Source organism: Grus americana, chromosome 7 (genome assembly GCF_028858705.1).
Source record: "Grus americana isolate bGruAme1 chromosome 7, bGruAme1.mat, whole genome shotgun sequence".
Taxonomy (NCBI): Eukaryota; Metazoa; Chordata; class Aves; order Gruiformes; family Gruidae; genus Grus; species Grus americana.
Genome location: NC_072858.1, coordinates 30,709,426 through 30,730,644, shown reverse-complemented (window position 1 = coordinate 30,730,644; position 21,219 = coordinate 30,709,426). Strand labels below are relative to the sequence as shown.

Genomic DNA, 21,219 nt, shown 5'->3' with positions numbered 1-21,219 from the left:
CGTGGGGTCCTCCATGGGCTGCAGGTGGAATCGCTACACCCCCTCATCCTTCCTCCATGGGCTGCAGGGGGACAGCCTGCTTCACCATGGCCTTCACCACGGGCTGCAGGGGGATCTCTACTCTGGAGCTCCTCCTCCCCCTCCATCTGCACTGACCTTGGTGTCTGCAGAGTTTCTTACATCTTCTCACTCGTCTCTCCGGCTGCAAAAGCTCTCTCTCTCTAAGTGTTTTTCTTCTTCTTAAATATGTTATCACAGAGGCGCTGATTGGCTTGGCCTTGGCCAGCGGCGGGCCCGTCTTAGAGCCGGCTGGCATTGGCTCTGTCAGACACAGGGGGAGCTTCTAGCAGCTTCTCACAGAAGCCACCCCTGTAGCCCCCCCGCTACCAAAACCTTGCCACGCAAACCCAACACAATCATGTACCCAGAGAGTGTTGGCATCAAACTAAACCTGCCGCCTCACGAGGAGTCTTCCTGCCCCCGGGGCCGTGCCACAGTGGGCTGCAGAGCACAACAGGCGCTCAGCCAGGGGCTTGTCTGTGACCCTGCCCGTCCTCTGCACCCCATGGCATCCCACTTCTCGCCTCTTCTTCCAGGCTGGTGCTGCCCAAAACCCACACAGCCCCTCTCCTGACTTGCGGCCCGTGAAAGGGGCCATTTGGTCATCCTGGAAAGCTGTCTGGTTGCCTGTGCCCGAGCGGTCACACGACAAGCAATGACAAGGCGTTGTTGCCAGCAGAAGCACACCATGCACAGAAGCACCTTTTGCAGGGTTTTTTTATTTATAAAAAAAAACCACCCTGAATTTGAAATACAGAGTAACTGGAAACCAGTCTCACAACATAGTAATAAAACATCTTTATTCCCTTTTAAATATAATCTCTAAGACTATAAGCCTATAATTCCTGTTAAATCTCACTTAATTGAATGGTCTTTATAGGCTTTCCTCATTGGAGAATGAACATTGAATACTGGCTTCAACACAACATCGGTAAAACAGTAGTAAATAAATCACGAACTTTTGGTACCTCGGGCAACATTGCAGAACCTGGTGGAGACACAACCAGCAGAAGGTGTGTGCTCATGCAGGGCATCAGGTGTGGGGCCAGGGACTGCACGTGCCCTCCCTCCCACCAGTTTGCAGCCAGAGGACAAGGATGAGGTGACTGCACACAACACAAGAGCCTGGGCCCCACACCACACAGCCCCAGGAGGAGGGATAACCAAGAAAACAGTGGAGGAAATGAGAACGGCAGCAGGAGAGGCTCTGGGAGCAGTGCTACTGCAATGGCCCCCAGCCGAGACCCTGCTGCACCTCTCGGCTATGGCTCGTAGTTGAGCCTGCAGGTGACATGAGCCACAGTCACCCTCTGGCTTCTAGGTGACTTGAAGTTAAAAACCACAAGATTTTTCCCATAAGTGGGTAACTTCTCATTCAACCAGCCATCCCCTAAACTGATGAAGTCCTGCTGCAAACAAAGGAAATTAGACCAGCTAATAGGGTGAGGGAAAAGGAGCCCCCAAGGGGCAGGTCTGCTGGCCAGCTGAAATGACAGCTGGAGAAGAGTCTCATGACCCCCTTGAATTAACAGTGTCCTGTCCTGTGGGGTTTGCTCCCCCTCTTGATGTTCATGGTGCCGATCCATGACGGCACAGCTGCCCTGCATGACCAGAGCTCAGGCAGAGGGTGCAGGGTGCTGCTCCCCAGCCAGCCTGGTGCACGCTGCCTTCTCCCCAAGGGATGGGAAACAGCCAGGCCCAGCTGAAAAATATCTCCTCAGAAATGAACATGAGGGAGCAACTGTGGGATAGATCCAGTGAAAAGATGTGCTCTGCCTTCAGTGCCTTCTTACTGTCACATAACAGGAAAAAAAAGCATCAGCTGCCTGTTGCCCTCCCCGTTAACTGTTGCATAATTCACTCAAAAATACTGATAGAACAGAATATTTTATGGAAACCTCCTTCTGCACTCACCAGTCCCTGGAGCAAGCCAGGAGAGGTGAAGAAATACATTCCCCAACACCTCCTGCTAGCAGTGTACAAAACCAAATGACCTTTCCAGACACTTCCCTGAACAACATATGTGACTTTCCAGCACTTGTCTGTATTTTTCACTTACCATTTTGCTCTTGGTTTTACCTTGTCTTCCCTACTGCTTTAATCATGTTCTTCTCCTGCCAGCCTCCCCCTCATTAAGGGACACAGTGTCAGGAGGAGGCAGTACTGAGCAAGCGCTGCTATTGAACTTCTGTACACAAATCTTGCCCAGCTGGTCTAGGGAAGGCTGAGGTGGCTGGCTCCACCAGCTATTGCAAAGCAGCCACCGCACCCTGAGGACACCAGGTACCAGCTATGCGCTACCCTCTTGCAGCGTGCAGTGTCACTGCTGTAGAGGCCTGCATGTCAACTCAGTGCTGGTGCCACAGCCAGGCCAACAACTTCAAAAGCGGGTCTGGGATTTGAAGTGATTTTTAGACACCTCAACCCTCCTGCCAGACCAGGTCAGAAGTGGCATCCACCAGTGCCTTGGCTGCAGAGTGCCTCGTTTGAAAACTGGGACTCTGGGTAGGGACCTCCAAAACAGGGGCAACCTGAACCCCTGTTCACTTGGGGAGACTGTGGTCAGCACGATGGTACTCAGCACCCCAGTCAGACAGCTGCAGGGAGGGACCAGCACTGGGACATGAGCCGAAGGAACTGCACTCGCAACCGGACACGGACTGCAGCATTTGCTATGGGTGGGGTGACTCTGTAGCATGTAATACTTAGGTGAAGGGTGGCTATCATAGTGAGAAGCTGCTCTCAGTTCACAGGGTGCTGACAGACACGGGGAAGACCACAGCACATAAATATATCCATGCACAGCCATAATCTGCAGCCTCTGGGGGCTGCCAAGAGCACCTAGATGTGGGGCTCACCGACAGCTGCGTTCCTCTTCTCAAACTTCATTTTGAGTTCTGACACGAGGGCGTTGTGGGTGCTGCTGTGACCTCTCTTCTTCAGCTGCTTGTTTATAAACTTGGGAGTGAGGGAGCCAGACACAGTTGGCACCCAGCACCCTGGGGAGTCCCCCCTGGGAGCCAGGGTGGGGGGCGGTGGGGGCAAGGGGGCAGTCGGCGGCATGGGGGCAACATGTATGTTGTTGTTGCTGTTCTCATTGTGTAGGCTCTTGGCATCATCCTCAACGACAAACTTCTCTGCAGCATTGCTGGGCCTCTTGAACTTCAGCCACTCCATCCTGACTGTGCGGGACTGCGGGGTCTGTCTCTTTTTTATGATCCTTCTTACCGGCATGATTTTGTTGGACCGCTTATTGCGCCAGAACATGGCAGTGGAGATCATGATAGTTATCAGCACCATTATGCCCATGACACCAGCTAGCACTCCTAAGGCTTTCATGGGGTTATCTTTAGTTTGCATCAAAAAGGCGGCCATAGGCCCTTTGTGAAGAGTCTGTAAAAGAGTACAAAGAAAACACATGACTTACTCTATGGGACAGACAGTGACCCAGAAATTTCATTTGTCCAAAATATGTAACAAGCGGGGCTGACTAATGGCAGTTGTCTCTAAAAAAACCAGAGTCAAAGAGCCAGTCCAGGTTTGGAGAATTTAGATGGAGCAGGAGACTGGGCAAACATTACAGTGTTGTGAGATGGATGACTGCCGAACACAAAAGCTTACAGGAGCATTACCGCCAAATTAGGACCAATTCCTGAGTGTCACCATAGTGTTTGTTTAACTTGCAAGAACTGAGCAAGAAACAATTGGCTCCGGGATCTGCAGCTGTATTGTTGTACTACATTTCAGAGTTAATTTCCTAGGAATAATAGTGTTGAACCCAAACAGAAATTTATGAGTAGAAAATAATCTTTCAATAACATTTGCAGGTGATATGGTGATGCAGTTTATAGGACTATTCCTGAGCATGGCATTAAAAAGATTATGAGAAAACTTCACTTTATAAAATTACAGTGTACAAATGAGTAGTTAGCAGGTACGTGCTGCATTCTGTTTTCAAGTACTCTTTTACAGACATAACAAAACTCTTTGAGGTAGGGGATGTGAGTAGAGCTAAAGAGCTTTGTTTTTAGAAATAAAAGAGATAAGCAATAACATAAGCTACATATGGCATATTAAGGACAAATGAATGGCCAGTTCCCTTTGCAGCTTAGCACACTCTGCGTCTCGGAGGTCCTCGTATAATTTTGCGGATTTTGCCCTGCGGGTGGAGCCTGGATCTTTTCACACTTTTCCAGTACATGATGGTGGAGATCACCATTGTTACAGAAATGGTGGAAAGGACGCCACTCATGCAAATTCCAAATATTGTCCATGGACGCTTCTTGAGGCCTAAAATATAGGATTTTACCCTGGACTTGATCTGGAAATATCAAAAATAAGAGAAATGGTCAACCCTCACATAGTTATATTTGAAAGAGGCCAGTATCTATTATAAATAAAACTAGGTAACTAGGGTAAAATGTGTACAGGATAGAAAGCATGTAAAATAAAGGGTACTAAGTGCTGAAGTAGGCACAGGAGAGGGGACAGTTGCAATGACATTGAACTGAATCCAGAAACACTAAAAGAAGTTAGGAAGCCTGTATAAACACCTTTTTGATCAGGGAATAAAGCGTAGCAGCATGGCACATAGATCACTCTTATTCATGGCATGGTGGTCCACCCTTGGACTACATTTCCAAGAGAGGTTTATAATGAATACAAGCTCCTCCAAGGGTACCTGGACAGACAGTAGTGCTGTGCAAGGCCAGGAGATCCTTCAGAAATGGCACATTCACAAGCAGGTTTGTTTACCAAGAGCTGGTCATAAAGCTGCGTGCGGCTGTGGAGAGACAGAGCTGTCCATGCCCCACTCCTCTGGCCTGGATGCGAGGAGGGAATCATCATCAAACCTGGCATGTCTAGTAACAAGGTATCTACATTTTAATCAACAGTCTAAGCTCCCAGCTTTTAGTCAATGGGGAAAAAGGGGCACCTCCAGAGTAGTGGTCACCATGTGCTAAAATAGGTATCAAAGATAGTGAGTATGAGAGCCATGTGACTAGCTTGGACTTCAAACTGACTTTTAGACATTTAAAGTGAGATCAGATGGGTTTCCCTGTATGACTGTAAACTGGGATGCCCATCTCTTTACCCTCCCCAGTCTATGGAGGGAGATGACTAAGAGTATCCCCAAAGGACACTTCAGAGTACCTCTTGTCATGTATTACACAGGAACACTATTTCTAAATCACATCCCTAGGCTTAGAGAATATAAATTCATTAATACACACCCCATTGTCTTCACTTCACTTCTGTATTTTCACAACCTACCTCAAACACATTATCCAAGACAACTCTTCCCCTACCCTGAATGTTTCCTATTGCCAAAGAGAAATGGGCAAAGAAATACTGTTGAAACTCATGGACCACATTACCTTAGAGGTAGCAACCAATTTTCATCATTCTGCCGTGCAAAGAGTTTTTACATTATTTAATTAGGAATGGACCTTAGCTAGAAACCAAAACCAGAGCAACCCATGACTTTGGTGGAGCTTGGATTCACATCACCTTTGCTGTTCTGCATTACATGGATTTTGGGTACTTAAATCCCACGAGATGACAGAAATTCTATCCTGGCTTACTTAACTTCATGTGAAAGTCTATTGAATTAAGTGTCAGATAAGCCCTACTAAGTAGTACCTGACCTGAAATGAGTCCACTTATTACGAGTGTTGTCAAGACTTATTTTGTAGCGAGGCACTGATGGCTAAATAGCACAGGACCCACACAAGGAAAAAGACGACGTACATTTAAGAAGATCCTACATCTCAGTAATAATTATTTGACTAGCTATTTGAAAACCTTGACTAAATGGGATTAGACAGAAGTACATGTCTATGTTGCCAGTGTACAACAGTTGCAGGGGTAAAAACTGATGGAAATCGTATGGGGAGTTTCAGAATTCAGCTTTGTTCATCTCCCCAGTGTCTCACCCAGTGTGGCACCTGTTCAGAGCTCCCAGTTACGAAGAGGTGATTAATACCAAAACTAAAACCATTAACAGTTAGCAGGTTGAGCCTGTGTTCTAGTTACCGGTCTGTACTATACAAAGCTTTGCCTAGAATCAGCCTTGGATAATAGCTCTTCTGTAATGTCTGCACAAAAACATAAGGCATTTTGTAATCATATAGCGGGAGAATTTTTGTGTGTCGTGGCCATGACACTCACAGGATAAATAGGAGGAATAACTTGCAAACCAAGCCTGGAATGTCATCATCTTAGCCAGCCTGCAGAGATGCTGTCACCAAGAAGCTTTGCAGCTTCGTCCGTGTCATCACTGTGGCCCAGTCAGTTAACGCATAGACTAGATCTGAGAGAGGTCTGAGCACCCTCTGACAGCAGAAGTCTGGGAGCATTAGGACACCTAAGTTTAAGCGCTTTGGCCCCGAGTGCTACCCAGCACATCCAAAACACCCTCAAGTCATTGTATCGATTACCAACAGTGCCTCAGCACTGGGTCAACAAATAGTGCCACTCTGTAATTTATTTAGCTGTTGTTTTTTCCTAAGAGGCATTCTGCATTTTGAAGAGTACTGATTTTTCTTGTACACATAAACCAAAAGCAGACACACAATGAAATGAAAACTGGTATGGGAAGCACTGTCATATCTCTGTGGCCCAAAACCTGGAAGAAACACTATCTTAATAGCCATCAAACGAGTTAAAATACCACTGCTCACAAAAGATAATGCTCTGGATTTTGCTGTGACTTCACAGTTATAATGAGCACTGGCCCAGAGAAGAGTTGGGGACCATTAGAGGGTTACTGAACCATGGCAGAAGTTTGGAAGTAGCTAAGCTGTTCATATCAGCTTTGAGAAAGGAGAAGTCAATCCTGGGACAAGAATACAATTAAAAAGATTAAAAGCAACTGTTTGGATTAAAAGATGTCATCACCTATTTTTTTATTTAACGGACAAGTATGGGCCCTTGCAGAACTCTTGTGACTGACTGTCCCCTGCAGAGAAGCTCCTCAGCCCAAGTCCCGCGGGGTGCTGAAGTATCCAAGCAGTCACTGGGACTCGCCAGCTTTTGAGAGGCTCTAACACTGCCACATGCCTTTGAAACCGGTTTCGTAAGACCCAGCACTGTAGATGCAGATTTAAGCGTAGATAGATGCTTTCAAGCTGCGTACCTGAAGGGCAGGCTGCAGAAAACACCCCGCTGCAGCATGTGGGGCTTATTATTGCCATCCTTCCTCCACTGTGGCCTCCTCCTCAAAACCCTGAGTTTACCAAAGAAGATGCCCACGTCTCTGCTACTGAAATGGTGACTTACTTCCTTGCTTTTTCTCTCTCCTGCCACAACGGTTCGCAGCGTGCAGACATCCACACCTCCTGGCAGCTTCTCAGGAACATTTCATAATGTATGGGCTGCAGCAAGCAGAACAAGCAGGCCATGTATGCAGAAGTTGGACTCAATGGGAACGTGTGGTTGAGCTGTTGAACCACGAGACCAGCTAAGGCTCATCAGTTATATTTAGAAGTCTAAGTGGGTGAAGCTGTTAAGAGCCCAAGCTATTGCAGATTATACACAACTCAGGCTGTGTCAACTTGAGCACGTGGATATGTACAATGAACCAGCTGGTTCTGAGAGAGCCCACTTGCACATATTTGGCATTTCTGGGGTTTTGCTCCAGATTGCTCTGGCCTGGTTGCAGGGACGGGACTGCGTGCTAGTACCAAAGCACACTAGGCGTGCTCCCCAAACACATTTCATCTGAAAGAAGTCCACTTTATGTGCTTGGAGCTACCTGAGAGATCAGCCATCCCACAGTATGTGGGGATGATCAGGAAATTTGCTTCAGAACTTCTGATGTGAGGTAGAACACAAACGGCCCCCTCCAGTGGTTATCCCAAAGCAGTGCTATCACCATATATGAAGGCTGCATTTACATCGCTTTCCAATATAAACATGAGCATGGGGCAAGACTTCTCAAATCAAACCAGCCTTCTCTGAACAATTTTTTTTTTTTGCTCTGTGAATCTGGCAAAAGATGTTCAGTGCCATCAGCTCCCATGGTTGCAGAGTTAGTATGAGAGAGGAGGAGATATCCACATTAATTCAGGAAGGTAGTTGTTGAACCTTTCAATTAGGGGAATCTAAAACTGAGACTCACCAGCTATATTTAGAAGTCTAAATAAGTGGCCAAAGCTATTAAGAATCACAGATTATGCTAAATGTGGACTTAAGCCTCAGTCCATGAAGAGGTGTAAATAAATGCCCCCATATGTTTGCAGACCCTCATGAAGAGGCAGACGGATCCCCTCCATCAGGCCAAGCTTCAGGATCAGGAGTGGAAATCAGTTTTCCATGAAATCCTGGGCAGCAGGAATAGACTTTTAAGACATAACGGTGAAAAGAGAGTGGCTTTTTCAGAGTATGTTTTTTATTCTGTTGAGAAAGGATAGGAGATGAACAGACGCCACTCAATACCAATTTCCATAAAACCAGACTCAGTTAAATTAAAAGGCCTCTGGATTTTTTTTTTATCACTGTATTATTCCAAGAGTAAAAGGTCCTTTTGATGTGCGATACTGCTGAACTTAGCCACAAGGCATCTATCTCGAAGGGCACAGCCTTGCGCTAATTGCAATGGTAAATGTTAATCAGAAAATATGCCTGTTTAATTACTTGGTGTGATTAACACTGCAGGAAACCTCTAGAGGATGCATTCAAAAATATCCCCCATATCCAAAATCAGTAATACATAAATGCCCACCAAACAGCTAACTAAAAAAGACTTTGTACAGCTGGAGCACAGAGGGATGAAATGTACATTTGTAACAGCCTCTGAGTGTGTGTGTGAGAGAGTGTCTGTGTGTGTACACAATGTCCCTGTACCAAGAGACTGTTTTCTTCACAAAGGGTTAGCAGTGACTGTGCTGTCTCTGGGACACAGGGAGTGACCAAGGGTTTTGTACGCTGGCACTCGCAAGCTGAAATTTGAGAGTGTTTTTTGCACGGAAATGTGATGCTCTTGGCTAAAAAAAACCACAACTGAAATCATTGCAAACAATGGAAGAGGTAATGGAGAAATGTACAAAGGCTTATGGAGGATGTGACATCAGATGAGCAGTGCAGATCCTGCTGAAGAGACCTACTCAAGAAAGAAGCTGTTGCTGTCTCAGGCTCTGTGTTGGGACTTGACATCGAGAAGAGCATCGGAAGAAGGGAAAAACTGTGTCTGAGAGGAATCCATGTCTTCACAGCCCTCTCTGCTTCCCCTTTAGACTTTATCGAGAAGGACACTCTCTCACTTTCTGCCAAATCTGTACCCCTGGACGGGGAGAAAAGGAAGCAGAGAGGGGACTTTGTACAAGACGCCTTCTTTCATCAGGTGCTGATGTTGCTTCAAGCACTAGAAGGAAATCCAGGAAACTATCCCAAAGCATCAGCTGCTCTTTTTTTCCTTCCAGGTATCCTTCATCAGCTGGTTCAGGGGCACATTCTCTCCCCCAGCAGAGGAGGTGTGGGGCATCCTCCTTCCCCTCCACACCCCCCAGCCCTGTACCTTAGCCCCACACACTAACAGAGAGCTTACCAGCTCACCTGGGAGAGGAGGGAAAGCTGGAGCCCAACAGTGGGGACACTGCCTGAGGCCACCTGGTGCCATGTGCTCCTGAAACGTGCCCTCTGAGAAGCCTGGAAGCAATTGGCTGTGGGTAGCAATTCTTCTTTGTTGTATAAAACCCACCAAAACTTATGGTTTGCGTAGGAAATCAAAGTGTTAAGCTGTTTATTTCCTTTACATCAGTAAGAATGGCTAAATCTCCAGACTTACCGCAGACACCCAGCATGCAGAGTCCCTGAGCTCCACATGGCAGTGCCTTGAAGTGGCACGCCCTGCCCATGCCAAGCCCCAGCGCCGCACACAGCAGCTTTCATGAGCCTGCGACAGGGCTGGCCAGCCCCAGCAGGCAGCCTCACGCCGGGCAGCCCCTTTGCTAGGGCAGACCTGAGTCCTCTGGCAGCCCTGGTGGGGCAGGCGCTGACAACAGGGACTGGGAATTACTCCTGTACTGCTGGTGGCTAAGTTTACCTTGCTGATGAGCACAAGTGTTGTCTGCAGACACCTTTTAACTTCCAGCAGGCTCTGAACTGTATACAAGCAGTATCATATAAATGCACCTGATAAGGAGTATCAGTGGAATAAGAGGAGATGGTGAAAACAGAGAAGGATTGTAACAGATGAAGGAGCAGTGATGCATTTTGTCCAAACAAAGAGAAGGCCAGTTACTGTCTGTAGGAAGAGATTTGCATCTTTGCCCAGTATGTGTGTGGTCCAGAGACTATCAGGCTAATGATGTGTTTCTCATCTACTTTAAAGCACATTTCCTCCCTGCTGGTACCTACTTAAAGGCATGGCAAGGCAGTTATAATAAGAATCATGCAAGCATGTGCTGCTCACCATAAATTGCTGCTTGTTCTTTGGTTGATATAAAAGTTGGACTAACAGGAAATTCTCAACCTACATGTGCTTTTAGCGTCTTTTTGTTTCATCTGCTAATAATACTGCAATTATTGAACTCACATCCAAAATTCTATGTACTTTAAAGTATTTCTATAGTTTTTTCACTTTTCCTATGTCACTTATATTTCACTCTGGCCCCAGTTACTTTCCACTAACTTTTTGTAGGGGAAAAAGATTGTTTTCTTCTGAATTAAAAAAAAAAAACAAAACAGAAATTTAGCAGTCAGGATTTACCTTTACTCTCAGGAGCCTACAGGCCTTAATTTGCATCTATCTCTAACAATCAGATGCAAGAAACTCCTCTCCCAACTCTGTTATGGTCCTACCTTTGTACCTTTGCAATTCTCAGATCAAAATGTCTTCTACATTTGTGGCTGTAGAATTCAGCTTCACCACAAGGCTCTAGAAACACTTTACAAAATGGAGCTTTAAGAAAGGAGAAGCAATGGCTGGCAACTTTTTGGCTGTTGATTTCAACTCCTGAAGCATTTTCAAAACAGTCTCAGAAATGGAGCAAGCAGTGACTACTCTTTGGTGCCTCTCAAGGATCATCTCACATAAGGATTTTTCTAAACTGTTTGCTTACCTCCTCTGTGATATCAATCTTCAGAACTGCCGTGGTACTGAAGGATGGGGAGCCGCGGTCTTTAGCCTGCACCACCACTGACCATATGCAGTCTTTGTTCTTTGTGATGTTGTGTATGATGTCCAGGGAACGGATATAGGATTTCAGCTTGATTTCCCCAGTGCTTTGGTCTATATCAAACACATTGGCTGGATCTGCTTGCATGATGGAATAATCCACAATGTTGTTGGGTTCTTCTGCATCTTGATCTATAGCCTGGTAGGGGAAGTGTAAAGAACAAAGATGTTATTGTTTGTATCTTTGCCTGAAGACAAAGCTCTAAAAGTTTCTGAGCATTCACTTCCCATAATATCCATGCTGTGAGATGACTGGGCTGTTTTTGTTTCATCCTGGAAACAATTTCCCCTTTTCTGCTATCAGCTATGCTACATTTTCTAGTGATAAATTGCAGGACTAGGGTTCTTTTTGTATAAGCGATTTCTATTTGAGATTAAATAAAATCAGAGGAAAAACTGACCCATAACCTATCTGTAGAATGGAAATGGTCCACTGCTGGGGAGTTTCTTACACAGTGTGGGGGACAAATGTGAAGTGAATAGAGAACAATGGGATTAGCTCCATGCCATAAACTATCACTGCCTTAATTTTTGTGCTGTGGTATTTATTCTACTAACATTAGATGTTGTGTAATCAGGCTTCACTATATGCATTCAAATATGTGTAACACAGGATGTTCTGCTCCTTTGCCTGTGAATTGTTACTGCATTTTTTTTACCTCCCGTTCCACACTGGATCAATGAATACAATTCTGCAAAGGGAAGGGAAAGAAGTTGTGTGGTTAAGCACAAAGGCATGGCAGGAAGGTTAAGGATTCAAAGCCCTGTACTTTCATTCACTCATCTTATTTGGGCTTCTTATGATCATCATATAATCCAGGATCCTCCACCAGCTGATGGTTCAAATACTGTAACAGAACTTTGTCTTTTGCCTATAGAATTTATTTCTCCTTCTCAGCAGTCTGTAAATACATTCCATGCTTTAATCCATTTGTTACATACAAGTGGATGTGCAAAATAAAGCCCCAGGAAAAGCCAACTTTCAGACATTCATCATGATCCCTGAGCAATAAACAGCAGAGCTGGGGCTTTTCCAAAGCACTCTGCTTTGTGACACACTGTGACCTCTCTCACCTCTATCTTCACCGGTGACCCGACGATCATTGTCTTTTCCTGGATGTTTTCATTGAACTCTGGAGAGTGGTCATTGACATCTAGCACAGTGATAAACACTTCAGCCAAGCTGTATTTCCCATCTGTGTCCTCTGCCTTCACATAGAAATTATACTTTGAGTTCACTTCAGCATCTAATACAGCCCAGGGCTGGGTGTAAATTATACCTGTTGATGGGTGGATTAGGAACCTGGAAAAGAAGCATGGTAAGACTTGGGTGTTTTGGTCACTCAACGTGTGTTTACAGCCTGTGGCAAAGGTGGGCTCTAAACATTGAAATGCTGTGCCCAAAGTTTGGCACTCTTCTCATAACTCCTGTCTGGCTGACGTTTCCAAATCATTCACGCTACCTATTTTTCGCTAGTTCCTTTAGGCTTGAAAACCAGGGAACTATCAGTGTCTGGTGTTTTTCTATCTATTGTACGCTGACCATTTTAGCTGCATTTTCTGTTAAAGCCTTTGTCCTCAGTAAATGCTCAGCATGATGGCCTCAGTAAACGCTCAGAGTGGTTTCTTTGCATTAAAACATTAAAGAACTGCCTTTTTTTTTCTCCATACAATGTATTAGATCATGTCCTGCATAAATTAAGATTGATTGATATCACTTCAATAGCTAAAGGAAGCATGCTGCATATCATATTTAAGCTCTTAACTTCTCGGAATGGGCAAGAAAAATGGCTGCTCTCAAATCCCTCAAAGTGCAGGGCAAATTATCTCCTCCAAAAATAATCACTTTTCCATAGACTGGCACTGGGATGGAGTGGGTGTTCAGATTTATCTGTAGCAAGTTCAATTCTACACATTTGTAATTACTGAGACACTGTCAAAAGTGTCAGCCAAAAGCTTGGATTTATAGAGAAGATACCAACACAGTGTCTTTTTAAAATGGAGTGCCAGTGTAGGCTCCAAGCCGTAAGGTTTTTAACAGTTGCAAGGTTTTATATAACCTTTAATTAATGTACAGGATACCAAAAATTTTCTGTATTCCAACTGCAAGCACAATTGAGAGTGATTATAAAAGGGGCACTTAATAATCCAGAATCTTCAATTGTTTTCATTACTCTGTTAAATATAAATACAAGTCCAAGATCTGGAGGTGGAAAGAGCTGTGCAAACTCTTGGTAGGAGACAGTGCCTGTGCTGAGTGCCCCCTTAGCATCCAACCCAGCTTAACCATGCAGAGAGGACTCATCACCCCCATTTTAGTGGAAGAATAGAAGCACTGAGATGTGAAGAGATTACAGCAGCATACCCTACTCCCACTGGCAGCTTGGATGTAGGATTACCAGCATAACGGTTTTATCTTCAACAGTTAACGCTATTCCTCTTACTCCAGTACAACTCATCTTTCTGTCAATGCCACTGCACATCCACTGCTCTAACCCCTGAGACAGAAAAAAGCATGCCTCTAATTGAAACTTTCAAATCTGCATCAAACTCTGTGTTCAGCAGATCTGGAGATCCCAGGGCCAGGAAATTAATCCAGCCTCGCAGAGCCATGCCATTCTGGCACAAGGAAAATAATAAAAAAAAAATAATCATACTTAAGGTAAAAAAAGTCTTCACATCTTAATTTCCTCATTCAACAGCATAAGAACAGTGAGTCTGAGCATCCCCATAACTCCAATCAGAATAAAGTTGCATTCACATTTTTTTCTAAATCCTTCATCAACAACCTTCACAAACTTCTTTGCACCAGCTGCTACATTTTAAACCTAAGAGGTCTGCCTGCACAACATGACCTTTGCCTGCTTCCCTCTATGCAGTTAGCAGCTAGCTTAAGTACTTAGTGAAGAGCTCAAAATAATCCATCCTGGAAATGCTCCCATGTGTGTATCCTTATGGCTACAGAACAGGTTCGACCTTAACATCTTGGATTTTGGACTTGGACTGTGCCTCCTATATGGCTTTCACCTTAGCAAGAAGAGTTCAGCTTTAACTCCAGGTGGATAATGTAGAGTTAAAAAAGGATTTTGGGGATGAGTGCCTGAAAAGCTCATTCGTATTCTGCCCTGCGGCCCCACCGTGTCCAGGAGCTGCAGGTTCCAGCAGCAGTATCTGTGATGGCCAGTGCTGCTCGCCATGGCTGGGAGCCCCAACCAATGGGCCAGGGCAACTGCTGGGATGGAAGCGGTGTGGGAGAAACCAGTGTTTCACGATGTTCTTACCCCAGCACTGTCCCCAAAGGCAGGGAGAGGAAGCTAGGCATCATTACAAAATCAAGTAAGCATTGGATTCCCTTCTTCCCTGATGCATGACTATTAGGTTTAAATATATAAAATGCTTTGAATACCCAATGCAGCTGGCCTCCAAAGCTAAAATTTGTATTCTTGAAAGTCTTGTCTTCCTTGATTCATTTTGACAAGAGTTGAAACTGAACTATTTGTCCAGCTATATGGAAAAGGAAGGGGAAAGAGCAAGGGATTTTTTTTTTCCTCCGAACTGACTTTTCACAACAACTAGACCCAAACCTCCTCTTCCTCTTACAAGCATTTTTCAGATGGTGATTGAACAGATCCTGTGTGTTGATACTTCAGCTACCTTATGTCTCTTTGGGGCCTTGTGGGTAAAATTCCATGGGTTCATGAAGCAGATGTTTAATGATCACACTAGTTTTTCCGTTGCTGTTTTCACAGAGCTTACAAAGAACATGGCATAAATGTCCTTGAAAATAAGCAGGTCTTTTTTTTTTTTTAAATAATTCTTTTAAAACTCTGCTTAGAGGTTATGTAGGATGCTTTTTGTTTTGGGTTTTTTTTTTTTGTTTGTTTGTTTTTAAACTTACAGATCTGCTCCTGTTCCATAGATAGAGTATTTGACTTCTCCCCAAAGCCCTGAGTCTGGATCTGTAGCCTTAAGAAAAGAAAATAAAAGAGTCATCCTTTACTAAATTGCAAAAAGAAATGTTTCATTTTTATTTAACAACAAGCCATGTAAAAACCCAAATGCTTTTCTCTCTTTTTACCATCACATTTTTAGAGGGCTGCTGAGGGATATTCATTGTTTAACGTGGATGAGTAGAAAATCACATAAACAAATGTGCACCTAGAAAACTGAAAAATCTAACATAAGGAAATGTCAGTGGCTGTCCCAGGGAAGCTGCAAAGATGTCACCTGTCTCCTGGCCAGGCTGGTGCCCAGAGGAGAAAGGAGGGAGAAAGCCACTAGACGGCTCCATCTATTGACATGTCACACATCCTTCCTGCAATAGAGACAAAGCTAATCTCAACGACAAGTACAAACTGCCCACTCTCAAGCCTTCCTAACGATCTGTTAAATATTAATGTATATTCCCTAAACAAAATTATTTACTTTATATAGAGTGTTTTTTCAGCCTCTGCTTAAGTGATTCAATCTATGGTTCTATGATTCTAAATCCAAAGTAATGCACAACAAATGTTCTAATCTATACACAATATTTCAGCTTTGTTTATATTTTAATCACTCTTGTGCCTGTGTGACTTTTAATAATGCAGATACTACACCAGATGATGTCTTTGTTCTGGACTCTTGTCAGCTTCCTTTCTTATTTTAGGATTAGGAAAGCTATTGATTTGGTGACAGTTATTTCCATAGCTTTGACATGAGATTGTCAGATTCTCTCACCCCATAATTTTGCTTGCGGTCTACTTTAGGACTGCCTAACTATTCCTAAAACATTTTGCACACCTGGGACTTCTGCCAGAATTGCCATCCTGAGTACTTGGAGCATCTCAGTTTATGAAGTATATTTGTGAATCTGGGTCAAGCACTGAATTGACAGCATATGACAGTAAATTTTACATGGACTCCTCAGCTATGCTGTCCTGTTCACCTTGGCTCAGAATGGCTAGTTTTGTTGCTTTTGCAAACTTTCTTTACATTTCTTTTTTTGCTGTCCACCTTCTAGAATCTTTTATTCCTCTTGCTGCAAAGATAGTGATGTTTGGAAGTCTCCCTTTTCTACAGCTTTCCTATTAGTCTCCTCTAATAACCTTTTTGGTGTTGCTTATGTTTCACTTCATCTTTCATTCTTCCATCCCTAAAATCTGCCTTCAGCACTTTATTATTCTGATTATTTAATTTTCTTTCTTACTTGCAGCCAGTCTGTGCTGGAGATGTCTGGCAACCTCCCTCCATCATCCTAACCCGTGAGGCCTCTGCAAAGTGACTGGCATCACCCACCGAGCCCCACGTGGCCAAGAGTTTTCTCTTTGCGACATGAAATCTGTTTCCAGTCTGAGCAGCTGCACTGCCGAAGTACAGCTCACACCAGTGGCTGGAAATGCTTCTCCAGCACACAGAGCCCATGTAATGCCCTGACCTTCTTTCTACAAAAACGTGAGATACTGGAAAATCTATAGGCATATTTTTCCCACTGCGAGAAGATAGTTACATGGAGATCTTTCTTTCCCAGCTTTTAATATTATATTCTTGCCTTCATCAACTGCCTAATTATGCATTTAGCAGCCAGATGCCTCCCAGGAGGAGGACGCTAATACCTACTAAGTGGCCATCTTGTTTTCTTTTTACTTGTATTTAGCAAGCAAATCCAGTAAATCCCATTCCACTTAGTCATAACTGAATCTTCCTGCTGGACACTGATTTGACTGGGGCTTTCTTAGTACTCGCAGACCATGTGATTTGACTTAAAAGTAGATGGCCTTTAATTAAAAAACAAAGTAAATTTGTTCTGCAAATGTTTGCCTAAAACTTTATTTTATCAGAACTGGGGTTATTTTGTTGATTCTGGAAAGGAACTGGAGTTCAGTCCAGAAGCTGAATGGCAAGTAAGATTGGCTACTTGCCTCTGTCCACTATTTCTAAGGTGCTTGAACTGTCTCCACAGACACCTAGAAAAGAGACCATTTCTTAAAAGACGAATGAAACTTACAGTAACAGCAACTACATTTGAGCCTCCTGGGGAGTTCTCGGGGATCCTGGCAATGTAGTAGTCGGAGGAGAACTTCGGGACATTGTCATTGGTATCCAGCAAGCGTATCACTACGTCAGCCGTCGAGCTGAATTTCTCCGGTGTGTTCACCTCTATTGCAAGAAGCTAAGAAGAGAAAACCAGGAAATTACCCAAAAGCAGCTATTATTCTTAAAAGAGCTTCCTTCCACTACCCATGGCACATTGGTGCATTTTAGTCTGGTTGGGCCAGACAGCTCAAAAAGGGAGAGATTATGAGCTAGGTGAGTGTGCAGCTGAGGCTTGTTTGTGCATGCTTGCGATGAGCTATCAAGATGTGGTAAAAGGACTTGAAACCTGCATATACATATTAGACTTCACATGACAGATGTGATTGATCATAACTAACCAACACAGCTCAAAAAGGACATAACAGAAGCAAGCAAAGACCCATCCCTGGGCAGCTCCTAGAACCTAGGGAAACACAAGTACTGAAGAATTTTGAATAATTTTGTAAACTGAATCATAATCCTTTGCAGAGGAAGCATAAATTCTTCATCAGGAAATAACTCAGGGTAATAAATGCACCAAACAGGGTGAAGAGATGAGAGAACTGATGCCCTAGGATGTCTGGAAGCAGCAGTATCCCCACCCCAAATGCAGGACAGTCAGGGCTCAGGTACGTACAGCAGAATCCCATTTCACAAAGTTTGTGAGAACTCGTACCACCAGGCTTCTTTGGACTCTACTCTCCCTGCCTCCCGCTGATTAGGACTTTTATCAGATACCCATTGGGACTTTTGAATTGCCTGTCTCCGAGGAGGAACAGAGAGCTCTGGTGTAACATGTTCTCATAACTCTGCTCATCTGAAAGGGCAGGCAACCACGTACAGCACAACCAGGGATAGGGAGAAGCCAGCGGCATGGATGTTCTGGCTGAACCCAAATGACTAACACAATGACCAACGGCCAACCATTTGGTTTTCATGCTTGGGCAGAGACCTAGTTAATACAAAGCAGGAGGGCTCTAGAAGCCTACTGAGGACAGCACACCACCAATAGAATAGCGAGCAGGACATTTAACTGAGATATGAGAGGCTCAGCTGAAAAATCCAGCTGCGTGGGTTTTAATTCCCAGTAGACATATGTCCCAGGAGCTCCCTCAAAGAGGGTGAACACCTAAGCGAGCTTTGGAAGGTGGAGCAGAGCTGCCACAGCATCTCCTGCTCTGTCGGAGAGGAGGGACGACGGCTGTGGGAGCTCATCCTTCCCATGCCTGCTTGCTGGGTGCTCGGCCTCTCTCCCGCCTGGTCACAGCTCCCCATGGGGCAGGCAGCACATGATGCACACCAGCAGCGGGGAGCAGTTTAAGCAGACAGAAAAGGCTATCTCAGTGTCATCTCCTGGAGTTGTTCTTACTCTGTGAACATACATAATGGTTGGAAATAAGCAGTGAAAGGGTCCTTGAAGAAATTAATCTCGAATGATTGCTTGTAATTACTATATTATCTGCTCTAAAAGGGGAGCTTGGTCATTGGGTCTCTGTGCTAACTTTTGTGTTTGGGAGTCTTGGATGGTGGTACAGCAAAACAAATTTTTGAAGGGACAGTCATACAAACATCACCAAAAACCTGCTTGTGAGTAATCACAGTTTCTAAAGCAGCACAGAGATAAAATCTTATTGCTTATTGTACATGTGGAGCTATAACTAAATTTAACATCTGCAGTGAAATAATCTTTGCTGCTGGAATCAGCCTGTCTTAGAATATCTTATGAAGGCTTAGTATTTTTACTTCGTTTTCTACATTCATTTTTTTATTCCTTCTCCTTTTAGCAGCCATAGTCCAGCTATGTCAACATGCTGACAACATGTTCCTTCAGGAAGGGATTTTCATCAGCTTCCTTGCCTGCAATGGCTTATATAGAGCTGTATTGTTTGTTTTATGCAGAAAGAGAAAAAAAAAAAAAGCATAAAACTATTACTTCACAGGACAACTTATCAACAATTAATAGAAGTGCCAGAAGAGCAAACTGAGATGTAATCTTAAAAGTGGCAGGGTTTTTTTTCTTTTTTAAATAGAGTTTGGTTTTGGCAACTAAAGATAACTGCAGCCTGATCTGGTCCCCGTCTGTGGTAGATGTGAGCATCTGCAGAATGTGAGGGATAGGTCCAGGCTCCTCTCAGGGCAGGATGTACTCTAAGCCAAAGGAGGTGGAGGCAGGAGGTTTGGCCCCCAAAGCATGTCAGCCCATGACAAGGTGGGGCAGCAACATCTGGCCCCTGTGGCAGAGGGACTTCAGATCTAAGAGGCCAGGCTGGAGGTGTACAAATTACCCCAGCTGCCATACCTTGGGAAACCCGCTCTAGCTCTTGGACAGCTGAAAATGAAGAAGGTCCTGACTACCAACTACATTTAAGAGCCAGCCCTAAATGGAAGACAGATTTTCTCTAGTAGCATTTGCTGCAGGTAGTTTCTCAGTGCACTTCCCAGTCAAATGAGCTTTAATTCCTCTCTGATATTTTACTGTTCAATAACACACCAGAGGAGAGGGATCATTGCTTACAGAAAAAAACCCCAACAAACTGAAAATAGCTTCTCAAAGCTGCTGTGGGATGCATGTTAAATAGAAATGAGAATATACTTCATCCAAAATTCTAACCAGAATGACTACATTGGCAACTACAACTGAGTAGGAAGCAATTTGAACTTTTCAGGGAAATGGAGACAGCAGTGAGGTCTTTATAAAGTATTTGCTGCTATATATTACTACCATATCATCCAGCTGCACCTTCTTCATTTGGAATCTAGACAAAGGTGCCGCATTTTTAGCAAAGTCTTATGGTCTTTCTCCAGTAGAAATAATTTCATCCCCCCAAAAAAAGTGAGTAACTTCTTAAGCTAAAAAAATATATATCCTTTTTCCTGGCAATTAATTTCTTCAGTGTTCATGGCAATCACATTAACTACTTTGATTTCTATTAGTATTCATGAGGAGGCCATGTGTAACTTCTTTACTGGTCTTTTGGTAGTTTAACCTGAATAAATGTGCACTTATTGTAATTAGTTTCGGTAGCACTTTATAGCCCTTTCAGAATCTTCCATTTTAATACAGTAATGACGCCTCATATTTTTGTAGCATCTATGAAGCTCAAAATGACTAAGGAACATTACAAGAGGAGACATGAAGCATACTGCAGTGAAATGACTTGCTAAGGACACAAAGCAAACCGTATAGCAAGGGTGAGAACAAAATCCAGGAAGTTGGCTTCTGGACTGTGCAAAAAGTGCCACTTTCTGTACAAAATCAAAAGTAGCATATGTTAATACTCAGCTAGATAGGTTTGGCTTTTTTTTTTTTTTTAATTATTAGAGGGATTGTCAATGCCATTCTTTGCAGTCAGAACTGAACCATCTATACTCATGTTCAGAGGCAGCTGACACAAAACCAGACTACTTAATTATCTTGTTGATGAGCCAATGAATCCATCAGGGAAGGTGACAATGCAAGGGTCCAGCTTTCGGATGAAAGCTGGTTCTTGTACGGCTGGCGTGCAGCATGGGTGAGACAGCCTCGGGTCAGTCTGCAAAAGGCCATAGGGATGGATACACTCTGACAAAGGCAGTGAGCAATTTTGGGAAATTATCTTCCAGTCAGCTGGAGTCTTCAGCCTGCCAACATTCAAAAGCATGATCATGAACCAAATTACTTAGGACTAAGCAGGTAAAGTTCTGGCTCCAGAGAAATTAGGATTTCACCCTGTGAATTTATCATTATAAGAACAGAAATAACACCCTTAGGGTTCAATCTAGAATGACTCAGAGCCACCAACGTGCAGTTTCCATAGAGAGATAATACTCAACACTTTGCACTCACTGGACTAAATTAGTCCACAGATGCATCCATCAAACCTTTGGAAGCTGATGAACCAGGGGCAGAAATGAGTTTCCCTTACATGGATTATAATGTCACTGAC

General features: G+C 44.0%; 1 protein-coding gene across 5 annotated transcripts in view; it reads right to left on the bottom strand.

Annotated features, from left to right (window-relative positions):
* Positions 1-759: 759 nt before the first annotated feature.
* The window catches only part of CDHR1 (cadherin related family member 1), an 83,002-nt gene continuing 62,542 nt past the window's right edge, over positions 760-21,219 (bottom strand). For 4 of the 5 annotated variants that reach the window (XM_054832821.1, XM_054832823.1, XM_054832822.1 and 1 more), the window contains 5 exons: positions 17,226-17,390; positions 15,138-15,205; positions 12,314-12,542; positions 11,124-11,378; positions 760-3,453 (listed from right to left, as the gene is read on the bottom strand). In XM_054832821.1, coding sequence (XP_054688796.1) covers positions 2,902-3,453; positions 11,124-11,378; positions 12,314-12,542; positions 15,138-15,205; positions 17,226-17,390 — 1,269 coding nt within the window. In that variant the 3' untranslated portion in view covers positions 760-2,901. The remainder of the gene's footprint in view (positions 3,454-11,123; positions 11,379-12,313; positions 12,543-15,137; positions 15,206-17,225; positions 17,391-21,219) is intronic. The other variant, XM_054832826.1, reaches the window with a different exon arrangement.